This window comes from Corvus cornix, chromosome 6 (assembly GCF_000738735.6).
Source record: "Corvus cornix cornix isolate S_Up_H32 chromosome 6, ASM73873v5, whole genome shotgun sequence".
Taxonomy (NCBI): Eukaryota; Metazoa; Chordata; class Aves; order Passeriformes; family Corvidae; genus Corvus; species Corvus cornix.
This window is the reverse complement of record NC_046336.1, coordinates 17,693,230-17,721,153: the sequence shown is the minus strand read 5'-3', so window position 1 is coordinate 17,721,153 and position 27,924 is coordinate 17,693,230. Positions and strand designations below refer to the sequence as shown.

The following is a 27,924-nucleotide window of genomic DNA, read 5'->3' as shown; positions in this document are numbered from 1 at the left end:
GCTTTTAATTTTCTGTAACCTCTTTACACTTGATGTTCACCAGACTCATAATGTTAATTGGCTTCATATACGGATCATCAGTTTAATGAAGGAATAAATCCTATGTTGCTTTATGTCCCTCTGTTTTAACAATGATTGCTTTAATGAAGAATGTGACGTGTTTGAAATCAAAGCTGCAGGAGACATTAGAGGGGGTTTTTTATGATGACTGAAATGCTTATTTAAAGCTAAAACCATGAGGTTTTCATATTTCAAAAGCTTTTCTTTAAATAATTTTCCATGGAAAATGCTGACACATTCTTCACCAGAGAACTCTTTCTTTGCAATTATGGAAAGAGACTAACACAGTCCTGTAATATAAACACCCCGATTAGGTTATGAAATTATCTCTAAGATAATTTTATATCACTGCAGTTTTCATTCAGAGTTTAAGTAAAACTCCCAGTGAGTTATAAGTAGCTATGCCTGCCTTAAATAAGGAGTATTTTGGGCTAGCTAATAAACCTCTTTGTCAACCTACTGTATTTTCATTGTTCATGGGTAGATGAAGAAATTTACAGGGGAAAAAGGATTGTCAGTTCATACACAAAAGCTCTGGATTTGCTGTAGTCTATTTTTTCTCATGGGAATTTTATGATTTCAGGAGCAAGGGTAAAATGTAATGAAACATGGGCTTGTAGAGGTAGGTAACTGCAAATCAGAGCATCAATTAGGTCAAGCTGGAAAGCAGCAATTAGACCCAACTTCATGTGCTGGTTACAGTAGCTACAGCAGGTTTAAAATGTACAAAGCAAATGCATTCTGGTAATTGAACTTTTACATTCCTGGTCCCATTTATAATGAAGGTAAGCCTCTCTCTCTCTCTCTCTCTCTCTCTCTCTCGCTCTATCTCTCTCTCTCTATCTCTCTCCCCCCTCCACCTTTAATGGGGACTTCATATACTGGTATGCATATACTGGTATATATTTTCTGCTCATTTGAGAGCTGTTATTGACTGAAACTACATTACCCTTAGATAAAGGAACACGTAACATCAGAGAGGAAAATCTCTGACCAGAGCCTGGACAAGGGCTAAGCAACCAGTGGAATTGGATAGAAATTTCATAACATGGCAAAGGAAGTGCATGAGATGGAAAGAGATATTACATACCACTGAGAAGTCATTCAGTGTGCCAGGCCTGATCCCATGATCTTGTCTTGTTTATGTCCCTCCAAGTGTTATACTCATTCAACCCAGATGGCAAAAAGCTTCATGTAGGCACACACAGACCTTCACTGCTGTGCTCCATATAGTTCTCTAAGACACAGCGCTATATGTTTCCTTTCAGAGCTGGCCAGGACCCTATGAGCAGCCCATCAGTCATTCTTGCCTTCCCTCTCAATGGAAAGCAAGAAGCTACCTTGTGGCACAGAAGATTAGTCTGCCAGGAGCCCTCCTCAGTATCCACCGTTCTCTGCCTGGAGCTGTACCTTCACCAAGCCGATGCCTACCATTTGAAGTGACTCAAAGCACAGGCTGGGATTATGCCAGGATGAGGCAAAACGACTCTGGTTTTTCAGGGGATTGTCTGGGGTTTTAGTGAAGATATCACATAAAGGTGTTTCTTCCCAGACAAAACAAGTCTTCTAACCAAGAGTTGTGAGTGAGGACTTTCAAGGGAAGGTCTTTCTGTTTATGGCTTTTGAGGACACATTTGCTTGGCCATGAACACTGGCTCAGCACATTCAGCAGAAAATTTGACACAGACGAAGAGTTGATTACAATATGGATAACGGTAGAAAGTCTATACAGATTTTTAAATACACACACCAGTTTTGTGCTGCTTGACAATACCATTTAACCTGATGGTTAACCAATCAAGGTTTCTGTGAGCAGATCTGAAGCAGCTACTGGGTTTTATGCCATAATGCTGATTTGTGTCACAAGGCCTGAATTTACAGCATCACCAAATTATCGTTTCAGTTAATGGTCAGTCACTTCTCAGTATCAGGTCATTATCTTAGGCAAAACCTGCAGCTTTTGTTTTCCAGAATAAGGCAGGCCATGAATTAGGGCAGTTAGTATATGCATGAATCTAAAGCTGCACACATCCTGTGACAACAGAATATGTTAGCAGTCCCCCTTATTCTGTGAATGGCTTCTAGCCATAAACCCAATAGGAAGAAATAAAACATTAGCTGCTTTAATGCGCAATTGTCTCATTCACCAAAGGTAAGGCAAATTCACACCTACTAACTACTGTCCTTGGCAGGCGAGCTGCACTCCAGGCCACAAGGAGAGAAGTGGCCTGGGTGTGACATACTTTTGCTCAAAGCCATTGAAATGCACTCTCTCGATGTGGCAATGTTCTCAAATTAGCCCGAGCACTCCACCTCAGTTACTGGTAAGTTGCACCACCCTTTGGGATGAACCAGGAGTGAAGCTGCCTCTGAACATGAATGCATGTGCCCATGGGTGTACATAAGAGAGAAGCCACATGTGTACTCGCATTTGCATGCGCAATATGAAAGGGACTGGTGATAGTTTGCAAGGTTATCTGTGGGAAAACCCTGCAACTTACCATCGGTACCCAGCCACTCCTCTTTCCCGGAGACAAGCTCCAGGACTATGAATAAATACTATCCTGCATGAGTCTTTCAAATAATTGCCCCATTTGCTACACGAAGAACAGGAACCACAATAATTACCCTTGACAGTCTGGAAACAACACCGAGCATTCCTAGCAGATTGCCTCATACCAAACAGCATTTTCAAGCCTGCAGAGTGGATAGAAGAGAGCTTTACAGTACTGCTGTGCTCCAGCTTCCTCAGGGCAGGCACATTTTAAGTTTCCTTCCCCCCCACCCCCGCACCCCCTAAAAAAAAAGAAAGAAAAAAAAAAAAAGAAGGAAAACCCTCTCAGATCAATTTCTGCAAGCTCATCCCTTTTGCCTTACTCGCTCCAGGACATCCCCAGCATACTCCTTCTCCTGCTTCAGTGCCAAGAAGCACCTTCATGTTCTCTATACCTTGTGAAAGGAGCACCACAGAAATCCCTTAAAACAAACATTTCTACTAACCGGAGGCCACTCTTGTTCATTTGTGCTCTTTACCGTTGGCTCTCTCCCACAACATACTCAGACCCTGCGGCCGTGTTGTCAGGACAAGGCTTAGTGCTCTCCTCACCTTGAGGAGCAGAGTGTGACTGCACATACCTCACATGCCTGGACCACTTTAGTTCCAAACTTAGACCAAACGCTTTGTTATGGGGCTGAGCATAACCCTACCGCTTCACCATGAGGTTGGATTCTCTTCTTATTTTGGAATTATTACATATTTCAGTTAATGAATAAGAAGACAATTCACCTTTATTCTAAAGCAAAACAAAAAAAAGGCAACAACAAAAAAAAGAGCCTACTTGTGCCTAATTGTTATTCTAATTACAAGTTGTGGTGTAGTGTAAATTTTTTCCCTTGGCATTATTATGAACCTCATTTCCTTACAAAGTCCAGGATAAACAATTCCAATATATTTTGTTTTAATTATCAGGGTTTAATGGGGCATAATGAGACTAAGTTGAGTGGTGCAGAAAAAAAATAATTTAATGTGTGCAAAACTACTGAGTGCTCCTAGCTTGCCTGTGCATATTTCACCTATTGTAGGGCAGCACTATGTTAGCTAATATTGTGTGCCCATCATTTACTTATTAATCATACTTGATTTTCTGTAGAAAATTTTCCTTTTTTTTTTTTTCCTGGCATCTGAAACAAGAAGAAAGACATTAAGATATCCTAGGAAAAACATAGGGCAGCTCTCTGGGTTGAGCAGTGAAGGATGAAGCTGATATACAGCTGATGATGCTGGAAGCATTTGTCACACGTGGACAGAAGATGTGATGTTGGACACAGAACCTGCTTCTGCCAATCCACTCCAAATGCTGCTAGCAAAAACTTCCGGCTTCAGTTCTTAGGGACTCTCCCAAAAGAAGCAGATAAAACATCAGCTGAAGTCACCACTCAGAAACAACCTCGTCCAGACTCTCACTGTAGATACATCTTGCCACGCCCAAGGTATGGTTCCTACAGACTTAAGACACCACAGGTACTTCTGCAGTGAAAAGAGAAAAGTGCAAAAGAGCAGCTCGGGAAATAAACCAGTAAAAGGAGATCCTTTATGGCCCTCTATGCTTCCCAAGGTCCCTTTGCCAATGGCACTGAATCCCAGGCTGGGTGTGGCTGATGCAGCAGTGAGAACGACCCTGCTACTAGATTTACATTCCACTTTACCAGGGCGACCAAGATCAAAATGCTTTCACTTGAGGAATAACTACAGGATCCTCCCTGAAGGGAAACATGTCTATTCTGCTTATCTGTTATACTCCTTGACACAGAGTCAGAGGACTTGACACAGTACCCACTGAAGCCACTGGGAATGTCCTCTCCTCTGGAAAATTATTTGATTCATGACTCTAGGAAAGAGGTTCAAATACAACATACAAACCATACCAATGTTACATTAAATTTATTCTAAAATTACCATTTCATATTACAGATTAATATACCTCAAGTATTTGGGTTTTAAATAAAATAAATTTATTATAGACATCAGTATTTAGAGAAAGAAAAACATTACATATTTTTTTCTAAGTTTCATTGGAGTAAAAATATTCTCCATGAAGACTCTGCCCATGGGAGATGTCACATTCTGTGAGAGGTCAGCCTCCTTCAAGATTAACGGAGACAAGAAGCCTAACCAGAGTTAAGATATAACTCAATGAATTGATTGGGGAACTGCAATGGGCTGGTCACCTGCATGAAATCGTAGCGAGACTGAAAGACCTCTAGGGGCCCATTCCAAGCCTGTGTCCTGTTCTTCAAGTAAGGGAAGGGAATCAGCAAGTACGTTCCACCAAACTCGCCTCATACACGGGACCAGGCCAGCATCTAGCATTGTGGCATAGGAATGCGAGACTCATAAGCTGAGAGCAAAATGAATCTGTTTATTGCAGAGTTAAGACAGTACTTACACACTTAGTGTGAGAATCTCTGTTCAGTCCTTCGCTCACAACACAGTTGCAGGCCTGTAATAAATCCGTCAGCCTGACAGTTTTTTAGTTTCCTCAAGGTTTGCAGGCTTCGAAGAAAACAGGATGCCTTTCCTGTTCTCAGATAATGTGTAATTTACTTTCTTCTGTGCTTCCCAGGAATTTTCTGCAGTGTCCGGCTTGTTTCTTTCTCACATAGCATGCTCTCATGGACCTCCAAAGCTTCAGTTTTCTTCCTTCTTGCTAAACCATGAGCATTCTGACCCAACCTTAGGATCCCATTGTACAGCAAATACACAAAGGTTTCTAAATCTCTGGTGCCACACACCCCGACAGCCACAGCAGACTGCAGTGGAGGGGAATAGTATTATGGAGAGAGGCACTGGCCTCACCATACAGAGTTGCAGCCCTGAGTCAGAAGCCAAGTATGCTGGTTCCCAGACAAATACTGACCTATGTGCTCCTTCAGACTGGCTAGCAAGTCCCATGGGGACTTATGAGCAGGTCTCTGCAGCTGGTAGAGCTGCATAAAGCTCAGGGGAAGAAGTCCATTTCCTGGTAACACATGATCTGCAGGTGGTAGAGGCCTCTGAGATTAGCTCTAGGCAAACAACTACCCTGAAAGTTCAAAGTAGGACTGCACATCCCCACTGGATCATGCAGCCAAAATTCAGTAAGGTTCTGTTACTTAGACACTTGCATCCCTTCCTGGATTGAGGCAGGATGCCATGCCTGTTAAATCACTGGAAACTCTGAGCCTTGGTATACAGAAGATCTTAATTTGAACAGTCAACTTAATGTGTTTCAACTCCTTCATATAGCAAGTTCCTGATTTTAATAACTTCCTTGGTGTACAGGCACTCAAAGAGCTCTCCATGGAGGTCTTGAAGTCCACAGCTCTTCACAAGCCAGCCACCTTTCCACACAGCCATGGTGAGAGGAGAAGGATTTGCAGCACAGATGAGTTTCTGTCTCTCCTGTCCTGTAAACTGAAATGCCATCTCCTTTGGTATCTTCAGTGGCAAATGGGGAACTGAATCCAGGTGCACACCAAATGCAGAGAAAAAAAATGTCTCGCTAGTGACAGCCACACCTTGTTGCCACCATGTCTTTATAATTTTTAAGGACGACATTCTGTTTGTCATCAAAGTAGAGAAGATTGAGGGACTTCAATTCATCTGGCACACAGCAGGGTGTGCTGACATCTTGAGACAGTTTCAGTGTATAAACAATGGACTGAACTGTAGCATGGTTTGTTGCATTTAGGCTTCCCCCCAAAGGGAAGAGACAGGATCCTCTGCAATAAAATGCATTGTATCCACTTGGGTGAATAATCCATCCTGACCAGCCAATAGCATGGAAGTCTACATAGAGTTCCCTTCGGTGACACGCTGTTATTGGGCTTCTGGCAGCAGTGGCTGCGGCAGCTCGAGGTTGCCTGCTCATGCTGGCACTGCTGCTTTTGATGACACCAGCGTCATGAGAAACACGTGAAGCATCAGATTTGGCAGGGTGCATTTCTGATTCTGAAAGGAAGTTGTATGTTAATATTTCACAAACTAAGTTAATTTACTAAGTACAGTATTCTGCATGAAAGTCTAATTAATAAGTCTACATCAAGTCTTCAGAGTAGATTTTGAATGAAAGTATCAGAAGGGGTGTATGTTCAATTGCCATTTCAGCCATACTTCTGAATCTGTCAAATCTTGTGTTCTTGTGTTTCACTTTGTGTCCTGAAAAAGCCCCAGTTCAGCAGAAATAGAAGGGAAAAACACAATGATCTACCAAATATTGTGTGAATTCCACAGTCCCTCTTCAGGGATGAATCTGGTCAGAATGCTATTAACTGTCTTCATGTGGCCACTCCTACAACACACATTATTCTGGGCAGTGCTAACAGCAGGTGGAGATCACAGCCTTTTTCTCTCCAGTATTCTCCCAGGAACTCTACCCATACACTTGTAAAGCAGAGTGTGTAGTAACCTGGAAATGTGTAAAGTAACTTAAAAAAAAAAAAAAAAAATCAAATTTTTGATCCAAAAAAGCCATCACCAGGTTTACAGAACACTGCTGAAGATTGAAGCTTACTGACAATAGGATGCTTTTTAAAATATCTTCTGAGAAGCCCTGAGGTCCATGGAGATCCATGTACACAAGCTGAAACTCACTGATATGGAGAACAGTCTGTGTAGTCACTGACCACTAAAGGTCTAGACAGTTTCTTCGTTGAGAAATTTCTCAATCCTGACACAGTATCCCGTGCAGAGCTTGATGCTCATTAAACTGGCATCTAGGATTTCACTATTAATTTTTATTTGGGAAACAAAAATAAACAGACTGGCCTCATTTTTAATTTCAATCAATTTCACAATCTATTTCTTAATACTGATCCAAGTCCTACCTAGCTTCTTTCTTATGCAATACAACCGTTTACCAGAAAAGCCGGCAAAGCCGGAACATCGTGATTTTTGCCCCTCCTCCAAGCTTTTGCTCTTTGCATTTATCAGGCCCTAATATCCAGCCTTAGTTGATTTTACAGGAAGGCCAGTGGGAGAGTTAAGACACTGTTTTGTATTTTAAGGCACGAGGGCGTTGTCTTTGATGAAGGCAGCCTTTAGTGACAATGCTAATTAGTCGTTGAAGTTAAATAGGTGCTTAAAAACCAAGCCAAGGACAGAGAAGTTTAAATTGCTTAGTTAACAACCTCTTTCACTCTTAAAATCACACTTAATGACTCTACTTACAGATACTTTACCAGAATTTTCACGAAGTATTCCAAGTCACTGAGTTTCTTCAGCCTAAACTTAACATACAATTTTCATGCAAATTTCACTACCACAAAAATAATATGAACCGTACTTAAAAAATAGAACTCCCACCCCCTTACAAATTAAATAAACCAGACTCCCCTTAGGATTAATGAATATTTCTGGCAAACACAGTTTTTGTGAGGGGAGGGGCAATTTAGGATGCTGGTGACCTACTAGCAAGAACTATCAAATAAAAACTCGATCACTGACAAAGCTGAACTTCAAACCTGTTCAACACTGCAAGTAAATAACTGAGGTTAGGTCTACATGAGGTAGCAGGCGGTAACAGAAGATGAACAGGCAATTCATGTTCTAAAAGTGCACTTACTTGTAGCAGAGGGTACAAAGCTGTGAGACCTCTGTTTGTTACTGTTCGTGAAGAGGACAAGGAGAGCATTTCTACTCTCCTGCAAAGCACCCTGGCTCTTGGCAAATGTAACCAGGTTGTGTTCCATTCCATTGTTGGATACATGTGTCGTAGTTATCCAAAAGCCGTGGTTGGAGCTGCTGTTTCCAACCCACTTGGAAACCTGGTGAAGACAGGGAAAAGAAAAAAATATTGTTTCAATAATCTAATTACGATTAATCAACGTTTATATTAGGAGAAGGGAATAGGCAACAAGCTATGAGAGCATAAGGACATATATTATAACAGAAGTGAGATAACTGTATAGCTGAGACTCCATTGAGTTTAATATTTAAACCAGTAATTCAACACTTAAAAACACAAAATAGCATATGCATTCCCCAAAGCTACATTTACAGAAAGATAATTAATTTCAGAGAACTTACCAGTGAACACTTGAGTGTAGGAGTTAATATGAAAATAAACTCTCTCTGACTTTCAGCAGAAATTTATTTTTCATAGCTATCTTAACAGAGTAATATGAACTCTCCAGACTTTTCATACCATTAAGACTCATTTAAAAATCTAAAAAGCATGGCATTTGAAGAAACTCACAATCAAGCAAATTTACTTACCTAATTGTTATAATTGCAAACTGATAGATAAGGCCAGGCCATTCTCAAGCAGGAATATCATGACTTAAGATGGAATTCAAGCAATCATCCAAGCATGCTGTTCAGTCTGATCATAAAGCTTAGACAATGAAAAACACTGTCCCAGAGTACAGTTTTAAGACATGTGTGGGTTCTTTTGCTATGGAAAGGCATTCACCTACTGTTACAATTTATGGGTATCTACAAAACAAATCTTGAAGCTCACAATTACACAAGTCTACGGAGGACGTTAAATGACAGGCAATCCAACCATGATAAACTCCAGAAACAAAACGCTGAAGCATGCTGCTCTACAGAAATGTTGCCAGAATAAAAAGGAGAAACGAAACCCTACTCTTAGTACACAACCAATGCCAAATGCTTTGGCAGTCTAAGGACTGACACAAGGTTGTAATCATGACATACTGATGTCCCTCCATCGACTAGGTTTGCGTTACTCAATTGTCACCATGCTTGTGCTCCTAGCAGCTCATAAACACTTCTTTAATTCAGGTAGCACCAGGTGTACTTTTAAGGGCAGAGAGAAAGCTTCTCCCTCTGTTGCTGTTCTTCAGTTTAAATTGACCACAAAATCCAGCACAATGACAATGCTGGAGTTATGAGGTGTCACCTTAAAAGATCTACAAATAAAATTAAGTCAGACTTCTCTGCTTACTGTCTGCGTGACATTGAAGACTTCCCAGCCTTCTGCGTACAGGGACAATAATCTTGATGTAATGAGACGTTTTTTCTGTGGCTTATTTTCACTCGCCAAGAGCTCATACACTTCCACCTAGATAACAGCAATACAACAAAAACAATAAGAAATTAATTCAATTGTTCTTACAGCAAAATAGGAGGATGAAGATTATGCAGGTTTCTGCTACATCAGAGCTGTAAAACTGTATCGTCATTCTAAAAGACGCAAAAAGTAGATTTTGGACTTAACAGAAAAACAGTTATTGCTACATACATCTACTTCTGTACGTGTTCAGAGACAGGATACCAGACTATAGATACTACAGAAAAATATCTTGACCATCCCTATCCTGTTTTGAACACCTGATACCATCAAAGTCTTCTGTTCCTCCACTATTTGTCTTCGGGTTTGCAAAAACCTTTGCCAGATACACCCAATTTCCTTACCTGCCCTGTTTTCCCATGAATCCCTGGCTGCTATTACTATTTTTCGGAGCAGCTCCAGCAGATAAATTTCAATTCGAATTTCGAAACATCTCAAGTCGCAGAAAAGTACAGTCTGATTTGGGATAGGTCTGACATTGGTATCTTTAGGGAAAGCTCACTGCCATAGAACAAAGGACAGCCAAAGTGAAAACTTTGCATTACTTCTTTGCACGCTGGAGGCAAAGGAAAAGTGAGGACGACAAAACAAAAATAACAATAAAGCAGGTGGTAGGTAGTTACACTCCTCATTTTCAGTATTAGTAACAAAGATAGCACAATTAAGTGTTTAACTGATAATTTCCCCACTTACTTTGCAGAAGTGTTGCACGTCGGACCTTCTGGACACACGTGTCCTCTTGAGCTTGAAGACTCTGAACTCGGCTTTCAGCATCTGCTCTCCCTTCTCCATCGCGCTGATGTCGAAGTAGAAGTGGTGGTGGTCCACGTGAACTGGAAAAGACCCTTCCTTAGGACCACCGCCCGACCCCGCCGGGCCTGCGCCCGCATGCACCGCGCGGCTCGGCCCCGCCGCCCCGGGCCCACCTCGGTTCTCGAAGCTGCGCACCACGTCGCCCTTCAGCAGCCCCGGGGCGCGGGTGATGCCGTTGGCGTCGGCCACCTTGTAGAAGAGATCCACCATGAACTGTGGCGGCTTCTTGCGGGGCAGCACGTCGGGCGGCAGCTCCTCGATGTCGAAGACCTCCCGCAGGCGCTGCAAGGCCGCCGCCAGCACCTGGTCCCGCGGGCCGGGGCGCAGGGGCTGGGCGTTCGCCGCCCGCAGGCTCAGCAGCCCGGCCAGGCACAGCCACAGGCACGGCGGGCGGGCCGCCATGGACGGCGGCCGGGACCGCGCGGCGTGAGGGGCAGCGGCCCTTCCGCGGGCCCGGCCCGGCCCGGCTGAGCGCGGCCAGGCGAGTGCGCGGAGCGCCGGGCAGGGCGCGCAGCCCTGAGGGCCAAAGGCCCCGGGCAGGGGCGGCCGCGCCGCGCCCGGGCCATCAGCGGCGCTTAAGGGCTCAATGGGGCATCGCCGAGCGCTCGTTGGCATCGGAGCGGCCGCCGGGCCGGCTCGGGGGCTCGGGCTGCCTGGGGAAGGGCCAGGTGTCAGCGAAGAACACCGCACTTGCGAAAACCCTATTCTTTAAACCTACCGTCTTTTTTTTTTTTTTTTTCACCCGAGAAAAGCTTTGATTTGGAGATTGCTGAGCCCAGGTGCTGTTTCCTGTCGTTGCTGCAGCAGTAAAAAGTATACTGGGACCTGGGCGTGAGCTTCTGTACTTCCCTGCCTCCGGAATGCCCGGGATCCCCGGTACCCTCCCGTCTGACAGCCTGGGGAATGCCCCGGATCCCCGGTACCCTCCCGTCTGACAGCCTGGGGAATGCCAGGCTTCAAAGTGCTCAGGGATAGAGGCAGGAATACACATTCTGAAGAGATATTTTAAGGCTTAACTATTTCCCAGAGTCAACCAGCTTTCAATAATTTGCCTTTTTTTCTCACCCACTGGTTGATGAAGGGGATTCCACACCCCCCACCCCCCAAAAATACTAGAACAGAAAACCAACCCAAACGAACCCACCCCAGCCCTAAGGATCCTGCGTAGTAGTCCTTTTTCACAGTAGTCTTTTTTAAGGCAGTGTGGCAAGTTACAGAGGAGCAAACAGACCTTCCTGATGGTTCATGCAGCAGTGCCTGTTCTGCTTGTGCCACACTGCGCTGCGTTCTCTTTCCAGGCAGGAAAGCAATGGGAGGTAGTTCGTGGGGCAGATAAAAATGTCTACTGGTTCCTCTGCTTAGCCACACGATGTTAGACAGGAGTACTTGCACTGAGCAAGCAGGTGGACCTATAGAAGAGTAAGGGGGAGGCAAAGAGACCACAGTTCCACACGGTCCCAAATGAGCCGTTTGAAAAATAAAAAGTTTAATCTGAATTGTTCAAATAGCCCTGACACAGGAAGCACCCACCTTTTGCTGCTCTAAGGCTGAAGTTCCTTGGCACTTGGCCATGCATCTCTTCAGTCTCAGACTCCTTCCCACTGTCACTCATTCCAGCCCTCAGCTATTGTAGCCACGTTTGAAAGGAAAAAGGAGTTATTAATGCTGTATTTTGGTTCATTTTTTCGCCATGAGACAAATGTGCTGATCTAGTTTGCAGCATGAAGTGCAGGAGACTAGTGGAGGAAAAATGAGAAGCAGTGATGGGTTATCAGACCAGTGTAAAGAGCACTGTTGCTGCACATAAAGCTTCAGCCAAATTTGATCCTCAACACTCTCGAGTTGTCTTCTAAGTGCTGCAGGTATCTCAGCTCATGCCTATTAACAGTGCTGGATAAAATAATACCCATTCAGCTACCTGCCTGAGAGCTTGGAAAGAGACCAGTAAGGTACAAGAAATCATCACCAGACTGTTTCTCAGTTAACCTAAAAAGCTTTGCTTCCACTCCACTGCTTCTTCACATGCTTATCCTCACAAACCCTATCCTGCCCTTGGGTCTCTTCATTTACTCCCAGTATCCTCCCTAGACATATACCTTCATTTTTACTCTCATGGTGCTGCTTCCAGACATTAATGTCTGGGAACACATAGCTAGGGTTCCCAAAGAACCTTAACTCTGCCCCAGAGGCAAAGATTTATGAAAAAAATCCTCTCTGTTTAATGTAAGCTGGGACCACAAACAACGAAATGCCTCTATCGTAGTGCAACTGCAGAAATTCCAGCCTACAGTTAGCCAAACGTAACCCACTGAGTGCTGTGTTCTTTTATTTTCATATTTCTGATTAGGCAAACAACATAATGAAAGCCTCTTTCCCCATTCTTTTGTAAGACTGCATGACTCACCACTTATGTAAGCCTTATGCAGGAGTTGGTCATAGCTCCTCTGATGATTCTAAGTCCTGGTTTGCAATTAGTGCAAGGCTTCAACCTCCCTGTTCTGTACAATAAAAATAGGTTCTCTCAACTTACATGTTGTGAGCAGTGTGGCTTTGGGAGCCCAGGAAAAGCTGGGAATCTGTAGGGAGCTATGATAGATAAAGTTAACTTAAAATTTTACGTGGATTCTCTAGAGCTCAGCATTGGCATTGCTTTCCCTTCTCTCTCAAAAGACTGGATAAACAGCTTGTTGGGTCTGAAGAGTTCACAATCATCTGGCTTTCAGGTATAGCTTATGGGTAAGAATGGTGGTATTTATTATATGGCCTGCCACATCATCTTTGATGCCATTGTGGTGAATATAGGATAGAGATATTGAAAAAGCAGGGTTCTTGCATGGTATCATTAGTGGGCAGAGCAAACTTGGAGCCTTCACTGTGCATTTCAGAACTTTATCAAGTTTGGACTGAAGGGCACGTCCAGCCCTGCCGTTGCAAAAGGAAGAGCTAAGCTCAGAACACACTCTCCCTTCTCTCATTTGTGTCATATTAGCATGGACAGTAAGAGCCAGGGGATAGAGCAGGCTAGAAGTTGCTTCTTTCTCAACACAGCTGCCTGACACTTCCTATGTTTTCTGTGCTGGTTCTGTAGTTCCTGATTTAGTGACTCACAACAGATCTATTCTTTCTGGGGAAAAGATCACTTTTCTGCTCTGTGAATGAAACAACGATGCTCTGCAGTCTTCTCTGGGTTTTTCAGGCAGGGAACAAGAACATGAAGTGTTTCACTCACTTCCATAGCAGCTTAGGCCCATTTAAGAAGGAAAAGAGGAATGGCCCTTGCATGAAAGATGTCAGACTCCTCTTTACTTTTAGTAGTAGCAGAGGCAGAAAAACCACAGCCACCAGAGTAAGTTAAGAATTACTAAGGAAAGCTTCATCTTCTAAGTCTCTGCTGAAGGCGCAGGACTGCACCACATCAGCAATACTGTGTGAAGTAGGAGTGGTGACATCACCCCAGAGCCTAGAATAGCAATCCCGTGAGGGCTGGGTAGATGGAGAGAGCCACTGAGTTAGTAAGCATTTAGTATATTCAGCATTTAGCCTGAATGTTGGAACATGGACATTATAAATGGCCCTAAGTAGCAGAGAGTGTTTTTACCATGTATCTAATATATAAATACCTTTCCCAGAGGACATAAACTCCCTAGTGCAGACTCGCCAGCACATCCTGACTCCTAGACATGTGCCCTATGCAAGCCCTTCAAAAACTGGACTCTCAGCAATATTCTACGATAGTTTTGTGTAAATTAGAGTTGCTGAATTAATGATCTAGACAATAAAATGCCATATTACCTGTTTTTCCAACCAGGAGTTCTTTGTACTATACTATCATTTCCTGAAGCATTTTTGAAGGACCAGAAAGATCTATTGCTTCCCTCTTAAGACTGTATCCATCAGATGGAGAAACCAATGCAGGAATTAGAGTGCTGCATCCAAATTACCCAGAGATGTAAAGCAGGAAATTCCAGACACCCCTGCTCCTAAAAGAGCAAGCAGGTAGATTACTCCACATTTTAAATCATCTCAGTGACTGTGTTACAGAACATAAAATATGAGGAAAAATCAGGAAGAAATTCAGTACTTTCTTAGCCCATACACTGGAAATAAGCCAAATTTGGATAAAGTTGCTATAGGGTCTCTTCATATTTAAATTTTGCACCATCTTTATGTATCATTTGAGAAAGCACAGCCACCGGCAGCACAAGAGACATTGAATCATTCTTCCTTGCTGAATCACTGCAATACAGCTGTTCCACTGTTCCTTAACACCTCCTCCCTTCAAGAGAGAAAACTGCTTGAACTGTAATTACTGAATTTTACGTATGAATCACAGCAGTATGCAAAAATAATCCAAGTTAGATATTATCCCACCAGTTTAATTATTCATCTACCCAGTTCTTTATTTTAAGGATAAAATCATTGTAGAATGGGAGAAAAAGAAAATAAACTATCAAGTTTGTCCCTACTATTACAGCTTCTTGAAAGGCAGAGAATTCTACTAGAGGCACTAGTAGAAGACAGTAAAATTGGCCAAGTTTAGCAATCTTGGAATCAAAAGCAAAGTTGGCCTTATGACTTGAGTACCACAGGTGACTGTCATCCGAAGCTAAAACTTGCAGATGTAAAAACCCACTTCTTTACAGCTTTATTTGAGAGGATGACATTTATTATCTGCAACAGACTCAATTCTCTACATGGTGCAGCCCTTTGCGAAGAGCCTGAGCCACAGAGAGAAGTTAGGCATTTAAAAATCCCATTTTTAATCACCATTTCTAATCAATCTATCAATTCAGCATCTTACATTTCTTTTGTGGTGGGTCATTATAGTCCAGAAAAGTCAAAGGCCTACAGCCTTCAGCTGAGCCTTTTTTCTCTATTTAGTTCTATACCAGAGATATGCTGGTTGGCTACACATCTTCAGCAAAAGGGTGAACACAGGAGAGTAAGCACCTGGAATACTGTAAAAGGAGGATCGGATGGGGGGAAAAGGGAAAACATCCTAATAAACAAGAGGGGTTTTTTTACCTCCCCCTTTACAAACACGGTTTGAAACCAGAAGGAACAATTAATGATGTTTTAACTTCTGCTGTTAAAGTATCAATGCAACACGTTTTACCCAAACAGGGTACACAGTTCACACAACTGCTTACAGAGCAATCAAAATTTCTGCTATTTAGCTTTCTAAATTTTTATTCAACTGCATTTGCCTGCTCAGCTGTGTGGATGGTAGCCACATCCCACAGTTGCATGGTGCTCAGCTTTTAGCATCTTTACAGGAAAGAAATTTTCAGTAGTTCCCTGTAGTATGCTTGTTTTAATTTAAACTTTATAATCACTGATCCAGGCTGACATGTCTTTCCTTAGTAAGATTTAATGTTTTTTCCCAGCTTGATTCCTAAATTAACATCTGTATTTTGATTTTTCTTTATCCCCTTTTTACTGAGGTAAGAAAACAAAATATAAGAACATTAGCACTCCACATGAGTGATTTTTGGAATCATGCACAAATAAAGTAGCAACTACCAACTACAGCATTAACTACTTGGAAATTGAGACAGCTAAAATACAGGATTTGTTTGACTATGCAATATTGTTAGTCAGGAATTGCTTCAGATATTCTGTGAAGATATCAAAGGAATTCACTTTACACAGAGAAAGCTAAACAAACAAAAATCAGATAATGCTTTATGGAACAAAAGTAGAAGTATTCTGAAATAGCTCTTCTACATTAAAATGTATAGTAGCTATATTATATTATAGAAAAACGTACGTATAAATCAGCCTGTAAATCTTTAATCATATATGCTTTTGTGATTAACTACTTACAAATACTTTTTGAGTATTACATTAATACTAGTTCAGTCCTTAAACATTTTCAACAAACACAGGTACTGGAAAAAAGCTAGCTGTTAGGATGCATGGTTTGAAATTGTATGAAAAATAGAAATACAATTAAAGATAATATGAATCATTTGGTCAGTGCACAGATAATGGGAAGGTGCTCCCTGCCCACTCTCCCCAGTGCCCAATGACTTCTAGAACACACTTTCGTTTTTCCTTTTTTAATAAGTCCATAAAAGCCAAGGATTTATAAAAAGTACATGCAAATCTATTTACATTAACAGATTGAGAAGCTGCAAACTCTCCTTAGTATACAGGAATTATGTCTTTAAAACTGGGAGTAGAAACAAAACAAGACACCAAAACTAACAGATACGGTGACAACAGCAGCTTTGCCGACTGCTGAATTCCTGGTTTGTTGCTGGGATAAGTAGAGATGCATGAGGACATGACACCCAAACCAATTCAAATTCCCTATAGCTTTGAAGAAGACAGCAAAACTGGTTTGTTTTTACTCTTTTTCTGATCCATTTCAAGTCATATCAACAGCAATTGCAGCCCAAGTTCCTTGTTTCATCTTTCTCTTGAAAAAGGGAATGTAAGTGAATATAAATGGGATCAGAGAAAGAGATGTCAGGAGAAGTCCCATCTTCAAATGCTGTTAGGAAAACAAACATTCTTGGATTGCCTGCCCTGTCCAATTCCAGTCCCTGAAAAGCCAATTGACCAGTTACTGAAACAGTGAAGCACCACTCCTTGCAAATCTCTACAGATCCTTTATCACTGAGTAAAAACAAGGGTAAAAGCCATAAGTGTCTTGAAGTTGCTTTTTTTTTTTACAAAAAGAAAGTAATTTTATATTCTTGCTTTACCATTCATCTTTGAATATTTGTACTTCCCCTTAAAGTAAACAAGATAATTTCAGAGTGAACAAAAAAAGCTAAAAGTAGCTCAGCTTTCCATAGCTTGGGGCTAGGAAGGACATTAGGCACATTTAACTATTCCTAGTTTAAGCCATACAGTAATTTAATTGCAGTTGCTGCAACCATATGGTTTTCTCAAAATCTGTCCACATTTTCCACCTTAAAATTTCCTTGTGTAGCACACGAATACCTTGAAGACAGACTCAGTGTTGTACTTGGATTTGCTTAGAACTTCCCAACCGTCACGAAGCTTTAAGTTTTCCCTACCTATAAAGATGAATGAGGTGTAACTTCCATATATGCTCCAACTATGCCCAAAGGTGATTATGGTGAGTAAAATACACTGACACCCTTCCCCCTCTGACCAGCTAACACCCCAGTCTATGTTAAGGTATAAAATTTTAAGTGCTAGGAGGTAACTGGAAAGTTTTGGACATAAATCACAGTGAAACACATAAACATTTAATGAGATTTCAGTTATAAGTCCAAACCTGTGACAAACATAACAGTTACTGTCACCTCAGTGTTAAGAAATACTGTAGCAAGCACTTGCCAGTGGTGTATAGGACTGTAACTGGATTGCTCATTATGGTGTTAATGGGTGTTCTGGAATTTAGTAAGTTTTCCATAACTATCAATTGTCAGTTAACTCAATATCCTGCCACACTTTCCATTTTTTGAGATTAAACCTCCATGGCAGTAGAATTATTTCCCAAGTTAGTTAAAGACGAAAACAAAATTCTCACTACTGATGAAAGTTACATAAAATTATTCTGATGCACTTGTCAGTACAAGTGAATCTCTCATGTTGACTACTATCATCTCCACCCCTGGCCCACCCTTTTTTTTTTTTTTTTTTTTTTTTTTTTTTTTTTTTTTTTTTTTGATGGCACACTGTGTGCCCTATGACCATTCAAGTAACAAACAGGAAATCAAGGAAGCAGTTTCCTGGAATTTCACAGAAATCAAGTCTTACAACCCATGGCAACATGCATGGTTCTTATTATAATACAAGGTCAGTATATGTTCTTCATCCCATTTATATTAAGATTTCTTTTAAAGAAAAGGTGCTGATATTTTGTATTGTTTCATCTATGAGGTAGATGGCACTTTCATATAAATAGTGTAAATCAGAAAATAAGTTAGCTTTAAGCTTGCAACAAGTCCTGCACCACTGACTGTTCAAGGCATTAATTAATTCAGAAATACAAAATACTTAAAAATTTAAAAAGTCAAACAATGTTCCTCCTTTGAGTGGAGAATGGTGGTCAAGTGGACAGAGGTGCCTTTGCTGGTCAAGGGTCATCGGAATTCCGGCTTTAGCCTCCAGACCCCTTCCCCATTTGGGCTCCTATGGAAGGTGCAGATATTGCGGAGCAGTTCTCTGAAGACACAGGAGTGCTCTGCAGGCAGTTTGGACTCAAATTCCTGCAGCAGCTCCCGAGTGCTGGCCTCGCCGTCCACGCGGCCCTGGAACGCCAGGAAGTTCCGTAGATCTACGAGCAGCTCATCGTATTCTGTTGAACCCTGGACTGGGGCTGGTGCTGGGTGATGATTCTCATCACCCTCATTCCTCGTCTGCTGTGGTAAAACAAGGTGGTTTCTTGCCCTCATACGAGCTAATAAAGATGAAGAGTCCAGAGCACTTGATGACGATTCTCCAGATTTTCCATTAAAGTGCTCACTGGAACTACACTTCTTTATAGTTTGCTTCTTTATTGTATCTGCATCCTGCAAATAAACATACAGACTATGAGGAAAGTTGGATTTTGAGACCCACAGAATCCATTTAACAAAATCTGTCTGTTGTTTAGACTTAAATAACAAACATGATCCTGTAGAACTTGGTCATCTGAAATATACAATAAAGAGGTGATGTATTCCGGTCTTAACTTTAGAACTTAGGAAACAAAAGAAAAGCATTGCTGGTCTTGAGACAGATACCCAAACCATGGTGAAATTTGTGACTGCTGTATCTAATTAGACTTCATCAAAACAAAAAATCAAATTCACAGGTAACAAAAAATTCTAGAATAATAATCATACAACAAATGTATATGAGACATCTATAATGTAAGTCAAATTTATTGCATAAATCATAACACTTCACATATACCAGCTATTTAAAACAGAAACATTATCTTGTGTTTCTTACCTTGTGCTTCTTTGCAGGTGATGCACAAGTGGAAAGTGAAGAAAGCAGCATGGAGTTTCTTTTTTGACCGAACCGACTCCTAAAAACCCATGAAAAAATTAACTCCATAAAACATCCTTCTCAAAATCACTAGGATAGTTTTTTCAAAGGCAGACTGGGTTTGTGTTTTAGGGTTCTCAAGAGCCCTCTGCTGTGCTCTCTCTTCTACTGTGCAACAATAATGCTTTCTTTGTACTTCAGAACGGACTACCTACGCTTGTAATATGCTTTCATGTCTATATTAAATATAAAACATGAACATGACTTTGATGCATGTTACTGCAAACACCAAGGCAAAAAATGTAAATCTTTAATATTCTAAGTAACTCCTCTGTTTTTGGGAAAGCAGAGTGAGAACTGAACTCACTTTACTCCTGATGGTGCACCTGAGAGACCACTTGTTCCTGTCCAGGTTGGCACACCAGAAGCAGCTCCTAAACATTGCTGACGAGAGAGTCTTAAGGCTCTCAAGGCATCCTGGGCCACTCTGCTTGCTTCTGCTTCCTCCAGCACATGATCTGCACTGGAAGCGTCCATAATGGCATCATGCTTCATAACACTGTGTACCCCTAAAACCAGAAGATACAAAAGGTGAAGGAGGACATCTCTTAAGTTATGTGAAAATCACTCACTTCTTAAGTGAATGCCAAAATTGCATTTTTCCTTCTTCAGAGTGATTATATCAAGCACATCAGTACAGTAATTTCTAATGAGAGAACCCCCTTCTTTATCAGTTAAGTAATCAATCTGACAGCAAATCACTTCTGGTGTGCTGATGAGGTCATTATTCACAACAGACCTGGCAATTATGTGGGTAAATTGATAATTTCCATTGTTATGGACAGGACTGACAGAAGTGAAACACTTGTGTAAATGAAGGTTGATTACATCCTGGAAATATCCAGGAGAACACAGCATATACTTCTATATCCAGAAGTGCAGGTCTCTCTGAACAGTTTGTGCTAAGGTAATTAGCAAATTCCTAACTGGAGCATTTGAATAATCAACATTTTAAGGTTTCACTACAGTAACAGAACAAACGTGTTTTGTATTTTAGCTCTAACCATCAGAGTAACAGATCTGCGCTTTCCCTCATTTGCATAGGTTCTAACTACCTCTGTTTAGTCAGCAGCCAAACAACAGCTGTTACCTGATTTTTTGAAAAGTTTCTGCAAGACATAGTCATCATTTTTCTTTGAGTCTTGTTCTTCTTCACTGTTCTCCCTTCTATACTGCTTTTGTTTCACTAGATGAGGAATGCGCTTTCCTTCAAATTTGGCATCTTTGTGATGCTTCTTCTTAGACTTATCTTTGTGGCTCTCATGTGACAGCATATCCACCCTGTGCTTTGTTTTTGAGATACACTTAGAATGATTATTATCAAATTGCCCATCTTCCGTTTTAGCCTCCTGCTTTTCCCAAGAGCCAGCTGCACCACAAGAAAGGGTAAGATCTGCCCTGGCATCTGCTCCATGTCCTTCACCAGCCACCACAGCAGTCACACACTTGGCATTCTCTGAAGACCCTGCATTGCATGGCATCGAGTGGGATGTGCATTTGTCATCACCTTCCAAGCATTCCTCCTGGCTTTTATTGAACGAATTTACATCAGTACCAGCTTGTGCATTATCTTTTGTGTAGCTATTTTGGTCAGAGGCTTCCAAATTTCCCTTGGTTTCCTCACTTGTGTCTATTGCTTTAGAAGAAGAATCTTTCATGTGTGTGGTGGAATAGGAATTGGAGGACTTTATCTTCTTGTGCGAGCTGCTTTCTGCAAGATGGAGATCATGTTTAGAAGTGCCATTATCAGGTGGCTTTGGGACTTGAACATCTGAACCAGTACCTGAGGGATGAATGAAATAAGTATCCATTTAGCAAACACTTAAGACATTTTTTCTTCCAAACAAATAGAAAAAAAGACATGTACCTGCAAAAATTGCACTTGTTTCTGTCCCCTGAGATACATCTGGGCTGTTCAGAGTAAATAGTTCATAAAGGTCATTGGATTTGAAGAAGCGATTCTGCTTAGGGTCTTTCAGCACTCTGTTTGTTAAAAACTGTTTGAAGATTTGTCTAAAAAAGAAAAAAACAAGTACTTTGTGCATGAAACAATGTCTAGCTATGTTTAAGTACTGAGTACAGTACTTAAACAGAAAACTATAAGCACAAACATTACCCTGCAGGGCAATTAAGCAGTGGGAAGATGATGTTAGTTTCCAAAAGACCATCTTGAGTTAGTAACTTTCAAACAAGCAAGTAAATTGTTAAACACAGGGATTTATTATTTTGCAACAACCCCATAACACAACAGGTAACCACCATCCTGAGATGTCCTATGAGGCATCCCTTAACTGAGCAATAAATAACTTCACAGCTAGAACTTTCTTGTCCATTAAAATTGAAAAGCTTACATATGTTACAATAAAACAATCAGAAAGCTCCTGAAAGAAAAACAAAAGCTTGTAAAAATGACAACATTTTATGGGTTCAGTTGATTGGAGGAGTTAAAAGCAGCAGAGTAGCTCAGTCTGATGGCAATGACTGGATGACAGCCACTGAAAAGGGAAATCAGACTTGTGGCTGAGAAGGAAAGAGCCCACCTGCAGAGGACCAAAAGGAAAAATCTGTAGGAGAACAAAGCTGCAACAAGTCTTCTAGGATTGGTAAAACTGCTTCTGTGCCATGTTTGTACTACATAGTGCCTAGAGAAAAACCGTTTTACTCTGTACAGAAAATACATCCCTAAATAAAACTGGAAATCAGTTCTCTCGAATAGTTTTTATCATGCTTTTGGCTCTGCTGACATTAAGCAGGGAAACTATTTTTAAATCCAGTGGTCAAAAACGAAGTTTTTATTTGCAGGCAAGAAAACACAGGAAAAGAGAAAAGACAACTGCTTAAAGTTCAAGGTCCATTGCACTGTTCTGGAAAGGAATTAATTTCTGATGGCTGTCCTGACTGTTAAGAGTCCAATTTCTTGATGCAGTCAGTGTTCTTCAAATAGAAGTATGCCAGAGGGATGCAAGCCAAAAAACAGCAGATACTTTGTGTCCACGTGGCAAAACGGACTAAAAAAAGGCATTCAGTAAGTGCGGGCATTTCATTATTTAGAGCTTTTTGTTCATCTGAATTTTCCAAGAGGGCATTTCGGTTCTGAAGAGTAAAGTCTAGACAGAGGATTCCCATGTACATTCATTTGGAATTCATGTGAGTGAAGCTAACTCCTGAGAAAGCTGAATGGGAAAGCAAACCGAAAAGATTTCATTGATTTTGAAATACAAAAAATTAAAAGGCTTTAGCTACATTTTGGAATAAATAACATGAATATGACTGGTAGTTATTGGGATTTAATTCTTTCACTTTGGAATGAATTGGGAATAAAATTAAATTGGGTTTGCACCGTAGTAAATAGATGTATGTACCACATACATCTTGATCTATCCCAAGGAGAATATAAAGAACTTGATGATTTCAATTTGCATTTCAGACTTGTTGAGTCTCATGTTCTGAATAAGGTGCTCACTGTTTTCTGTCCATGCCTCGTACTCTCTTTTACAGTGAATTCTGTGTGCTGGACACAGCTGCTGGAACAGACTTGTAAGGTAGCCATTTAGCACATGGGTCTTGCAGCTAGAGATGGAGCAGCACAGCTGGGAGTCTAGTACGAGAAAAAGGTTCTCCATTTCTCAGAAGAAACTTTTAAAAGTTTTCCATGATGTGCCCATCATGACCAAGGTTGGGGATTACAAGCAATGTAAAGTGTGCACAGGTATGTCACTGTTACACCACCTTGGATTTGTTACAAACATTTTCCTGAGCATGCAGCTGTACCCAAGAAATCATTCTGACTGACCTGTGGTATATCTTCTCCTCAATAGTACCTGCAGTGAGAAGCCTGTACACAGTCACCTCTTTCTTTTGGCCTATTCTCCAAGCACGTTCCCGAGCCTGCAACACAAAAGATTTGGTCACCACACATGAGCCTCTCAAACGTGTCTGACAGAGAGCTAATGATAACACCGTTTCAAACTTAGTTTGGACATTTGACACATACTTCAAGAAGTGTTATTTCCAGACCATGGGATAACTCAGCAGGAGAGGAAAAAGATTTAGAAAGTCTCCAATTGTACCAAGAAATCTATGCAAAAAATTATGAATAAATAGATTATGTTAAAATTGGAACCTTTACCTAGAATATGTACTTTATATAGACTTATTCCAGAAGGAAATTTCACAATAGAGCTTTAATACACACCTTTCCTTTGAACTTTTCTTCTTTAACTTAACTGAAATCTTTCCTACAAACATCTTGAACCAACTGCTAATATAGAGCACTCTATGTCAGACACTTGCAGATTTCAGAGCTACACAGGATTTCTACAAAAAAGTTTTTTCCTCTCAAACTTGTAAGCACCATGTAACTGCTACGTGATTTGATAAATCAGTCTTATCACACCATGAGATAGTGAACAACTTCTAAAAGCTTAGAGCAGCTCTGTAAGGTCACAGCTACGTATCGTTATCTAGAGAGAAAGCCAATTTGAGCAGCATCTGTTCTCTTCTCACCTTGCATTGTCACCACCAACAGTCCTCTCCTGTCTGGTGACGAGCTTGCACAGCTGTACTTTCCCTTCAGAGACATCTGATTTATTTATTTTAGAAACACAGGCCATTTGAACTGGTTTTTTGACTGCACTGTAACTGACTACATGAATCAACAATACTGAACAGTGGTAAGGTATAACAGCATAAAGGGGATGTGGTGGGAATCACTTAAATTGGCTTTGCCACAGGAGTAATCATAATGTGGAGCTGCACCCTAAGTGACCATTGCTGGGAACAGCAACTTAGGAAAGAGCAACATAGTGCTTTAACACTATCTGAGGAGATAAATGTCATTTCATCTTCAGTTTTATTTCAACTTAGCTGGTAAATGGAATGTAATAAACCAAACTCACCTGTGTGTCTACACTGGGATTCCAGTCAGGATCATAGATAATAACGCGGTCAGCACCAACCAAGTTAACTCCAATGCCACCAACACGAGTTGTTAGAAGAAAGAGAAATATGGATTTGTCCTGTAACCCAAGTGAGAATTTACTAAAACAAGAATTACCAAAATGTGACATTTAAAAAAAAAATTATTTCCTGGATTATTTCATCAGCATTATTTGCAAAGATGCAAAGGGAGCCAAGAGAAGGAATATATTTCCTTGCTCATCTAGTATTTCTTTTGGCAAATAAAAGTAGTCTGATCTAAATTTCATTTACTGTTATCCAGTAAAATTGCTTTCCCCCCTTCTCAGATGTGGGTTTTTTTAGCAGAAAACCCAATTTAAGTGTGAAAGAAGTGATGACTTTTTTCTTCTCTCTCACAAATACAGGGGTTTCATTTCACTGAACTCCCTAGTTTTGTGTCTCCAGTCTAAAGTAGTATATCTAAAATCAGAAGAAAACGGAATGGAAGAACTCAATCATACTCATTAATATGTATTCATGTGTGGCATGCAACATCTCACCTCATTGTATCTTGTTACAAGAGGCTGCCTGGAAGCTACTGCTGTGGTGCCATCCATCCTGAGGTAGGAATAATTTCTATATCTCACAAAGACTTCAAGTATCTGCATCATCTGTGGTGATGGAAAACATTTAATGAAATCCAGATGTGAAGACTGTGCAACTGTGTGATCAACGTATAAGAATTTCTGGTACTAACTGCAGTGTCAAACAAGTGATGACAACCAAAAACTTAAAAAACCTTCTTAAATGACAGAAAACCAACTTATGCAAATGGGGAAAAAAAACCTATTTCACAGCTGAATGCAGTGGAATATTTGTGCTTGGTTTGGAAAGTCCAGGGCCATAGTCTCAAGACAATTAAACAGACTGGGGTGCAGCACCCCAAGGAAATCCACAGAAGGAAGACAAAATTGTGAGTACGCAGGGAAAACAAACAAAGGTCACTGCCTGTGCTATGGTCCTGAAGGGACTGATTCTGAGGATCAGACATGCACAGGCACTACACAGAGCATGCAAATTGACTACCAACTGTATCCTGAAACCACACAGCATGGACAGCCTGGTAGGATAGGGGTATAACTGATACAAGCTTCGACCCAGTATATTGAAACCAGGCCATTGCCACAATGCTGTGTCATTCCAGTAAAGTTTACTGAGATTGGGAACTGGTCTCTGATTACTCCAATGACTTTAGTCATTTCAGTAACTTTTTCAATAAGATGTTAATTTTATGAGAAAGACACTACAAAAGGCGGTTCTAATTGCAAGTGTTTTTGGAACTCACACACGTTTTAGTAATAGCTAAAACTAAAAACAATTAGCTCATCTTACCTGTCTTGACTGAGTAAAAAACAACACTCTGTGACCTTGCTTGTGCCATATTTTCAGCAAGGATTCTACCACTATCATTTTTCCAGAACGTTTCCAATATCCAAACTGATTTGGATCCTCCGCTTCAGCATCTGGCACACTCTTCAAAATTCTGGGACTATCCGCAACAAAGTCAGGGTGGTTGCAAATCTTTCTCAAAGTTGATAGTCCTAAGAGAATCTAAAGAAGTTAAGAAAAAAGTATTTTTATTTTCATGACAAATACTTTTATCTATAGGGGTTGTGGACAAGAAAAATAAAAAGCAGTACGTTATCCACTCACCATCAATGTTTTTAATGGTGTTTTGATATTAGCATTTGTTTCAGGGAAAGTTTTAGGAAAAATCAGTACAAAAGAAAATGACTGAAATTTTATGTACTTATGAGCCTATTCTGGTGACAGTGTTAAGAGAATTCTGCAACAACTTCAACATTAGTAAAACCAGTCCCTCCCTAGCTGTAAGGTCAAATTTTTCTTATTCAAAAGGAAAAATTCCACCAGTTTGTTTCTTGAAATTATCATGTCCTGCTTTCTGTCAATACTGTGAAATCATCAACTGTTGTATCACAAAGTTATCACACCTGAACTGTACTCTCAGGACTAACGAAGCTTTTCCTTTGCTTTGCTTCTGCAGTTAGTTAAAAGCATGCATACAGTTACCTACAACAGGTCATCCAACAAGCCATAATTTGTTCCCAAGATCACAAACATATTGTGAAGCTCATTCCTTTCCTACTTTTACCTGGTCACGTCACTAACTCGAATATATTTCATCTAACATTTCTGAGAAAAAAAAGTAGACAACTACAAAAGCTGAACAGACATCAGTGTGTTTGCTTCCTTTTCTGCTCAAAATCCAGCTAGAAGAATGCAAAGGCCACGCCATGATTTTCTCTATCAAACCCTACCTGTCATTATCCTTATTTAATGCCCACCTGCATGTCTCCATTGAGAATCTGGTAAACTTCTTTAGAGTTGATGTAATTTTGATAGATTTGACGCTGCTCCTCTGTCAAACGGCAAAAGAGGACCTACAAAACAAACCAACCACTTAAGCCCAACCTGTGTGAATTTTAAAATTTTACCCTGTGCTACAAAATAACTTCACAGATGTCTGACATACTGAAATGCTAAGTTAAAAAATACTGTATGCAAATCATAAGAAATAATAAAAAAAAATTAGAGAATGAACATGATAATTAAGATGAGTTTCATGAGGTTTTATGTGCTCTTTTCACAGCAGTTACATTTTCCCCCAAACTGTTTTAGTTTTTCAACTGCTGTCATTCTCTAATTTTAATGAGGTAACTGTGCAACATTAACAATCTTTCAAAGCTATGTTCATAGTAAAATCTTTGCATTGTGTGTCTGTCACATCCCTTACAACTTGCAAATTCTTAGAAGTTTAGCAGATGTGATCTGTCCTGTCTTTAGACCTTGAGCATGAAATATGATTTCTCAGGTGCTCTGATGGGCTAAAATTGTACAAAATCACTTCCTTGCATCCTGCAAGGCACCCAAAACGATGCTCTAAATCAAACTGATGTAGTGGCCTATAACTGACAAAAGCAAAAATCAAATTTGTTTAAACTATGATCCCATTCTTTAGATTAAGTAGCCCAGACTCTTTAAAGTATATGGAAATTAAAAAAATTGGTTAAAAAAGATCATTAGACTGCATATACACAGTATGACCTACTCCTTAATTATGTACCTTTCAGCACTGTCTTACAAAGACTAACATGTCTACTTCTCTTTTAGAAGGAGAAGACAGGAAAGGACTGAGGACAGAACATGAAACCCTGAAGCACTGAAGCCTGAAGAAGCAGCTAATAATTACTACAAGTGAGTATTTGTAGCAACTTCAGTTAACTAATACTTTCAACCTCCTCTACTTTGAATGAAAATGTTTCCTAAAGAAACATCCCACCTTTTAGTAAAGCAAACACGTTTTACACCACAAGGCTAATATTCTGGAAATTTATTAGCATGTATAGGCCAGCTAGCTTGCACTATGTACAACTGCCACCAAGTATTTCTCTATTATTTGCTGCCCAAATTATTCTTTCTACAATAGGAAACAATGCTTAATTGTTTCCTGCTGTAAAAAAGAAAACAGACAGACAAC

General features: G+C 40.6%; 2 protein-coding genes across 4 annotated transcripts in view; both read right to left on the bottom strand.

Annotated features, from left to right (window-relative positions):
- Nucleotides 1–4,556: 4,556 nt before the first annotated feature.
- Nucleotides 4,557–10,807, bottom strand: LOC109145925 (bone morphogenetic protein 7-like). Its single transcript, XM_039553485.1, has 5 exons — nucleotides 10,562–10,807; nucleotides 10,329–10,468; nucleotides 9,510–9,626; nucleotides 8,163–8,364; nucleotides 4,557–6,550 (listed from the first exon to the last, which is right to left on the bottom strand). The coding sequence occupies exons 1-5, from the start codon at nucleotides 10,656–10,658 to the stop codon at nucleotides 6,102–6,104; spliced, it is 1,005 nt and encodes a 334-aa protein (XP_039409419.1). The 5' UTR covers nucleotides 10,659–10,807; the 3' UTR covers nucleotides 4,557–6,101.
- A 5,687-nt stretch (nucleotides 10,808–16,494) lies between these two features.
- Nucleotides 16,495–27,924, bottom strand: part of ERCC6 (ERCC excision repair 6, chromatin remodeling factor) — a 45,206-nt gene continuing 33,776 nt past the window's right edge. For all 3 annotated transcript variants that reach the window (XM_039553985.1, XM_010410997.4, XM_019293902.2), the window contains 10 exons: nucleotides 26,732–26,827; nucleotides 25,758–25,976; nucleotides 24,926–25,036; nucleotides 24,365–24,484; nucleotides 23,260–23,354; nucleotides 21,334–21,479; nucleotides 20,557–21,249; nucleotides 19,774–19,975; nucleotides 19,368–19,446; nucleotides 16,495–18,943 (listed from right to left, as the gene is read on the bottom strand). In XM_039553985.1, the coding sequence (XP_039409919.1) occupies nucleotides 18,515–18,943; nucleotides 19,368–19,446; nucleotides 19,774–19,975; nucleotides 20,557–21,249; nucleotides 21,334–21,479; nucleotides 23,260–23,354; nucleotides 24,365–24,484; nucleotides 24,926–25,036; nucleotides 25,758–25,976; nucleotides 26,732–26,827 (2,190 nt within the window). In that variant the 3' untranslated portion in view covers nucleotides 16,495–18,514. The remainder of the gene's footprint in view (nucleotides 18,944–19,367; nucleotides 19,447–19,773; nucleotides 19,976–20,556; nucleotides 21,250–21,333; nucleotides 21,480–23,259; nucleotides 23,355–24,364; nucleotides 24,485–24,925; nucleotides 25,037–25,757; nucleotides 25,977–26,731; nucleotides 26,828–27,924) is intronic.

Bases quoted from the DNA above. Each gene is read 5' to 3' on its own strand.
- LOC109145925 (XM_039553485.1), bottom strand. From the start codon at position 10,658: ATGGTGGATCTCTTCTACAAGGTGGCCGACGCCAACGGCATCACCCGC. The intron at 9,627-10,328 runs GTAAGTGGGGAA...GCTGTTATCTAG, and splicing joins ACGTGCAACACTTCTGCAAA to GTGGAAGTGTATGAGCTCTT. The intron at 6,551-8,162 runs GTAAGTGCACTT...ACTTCCTTTCAG, and splicing joins CTTTGTACCCTCTGCTACAA to AATCAGAAATGCACCCTGCC.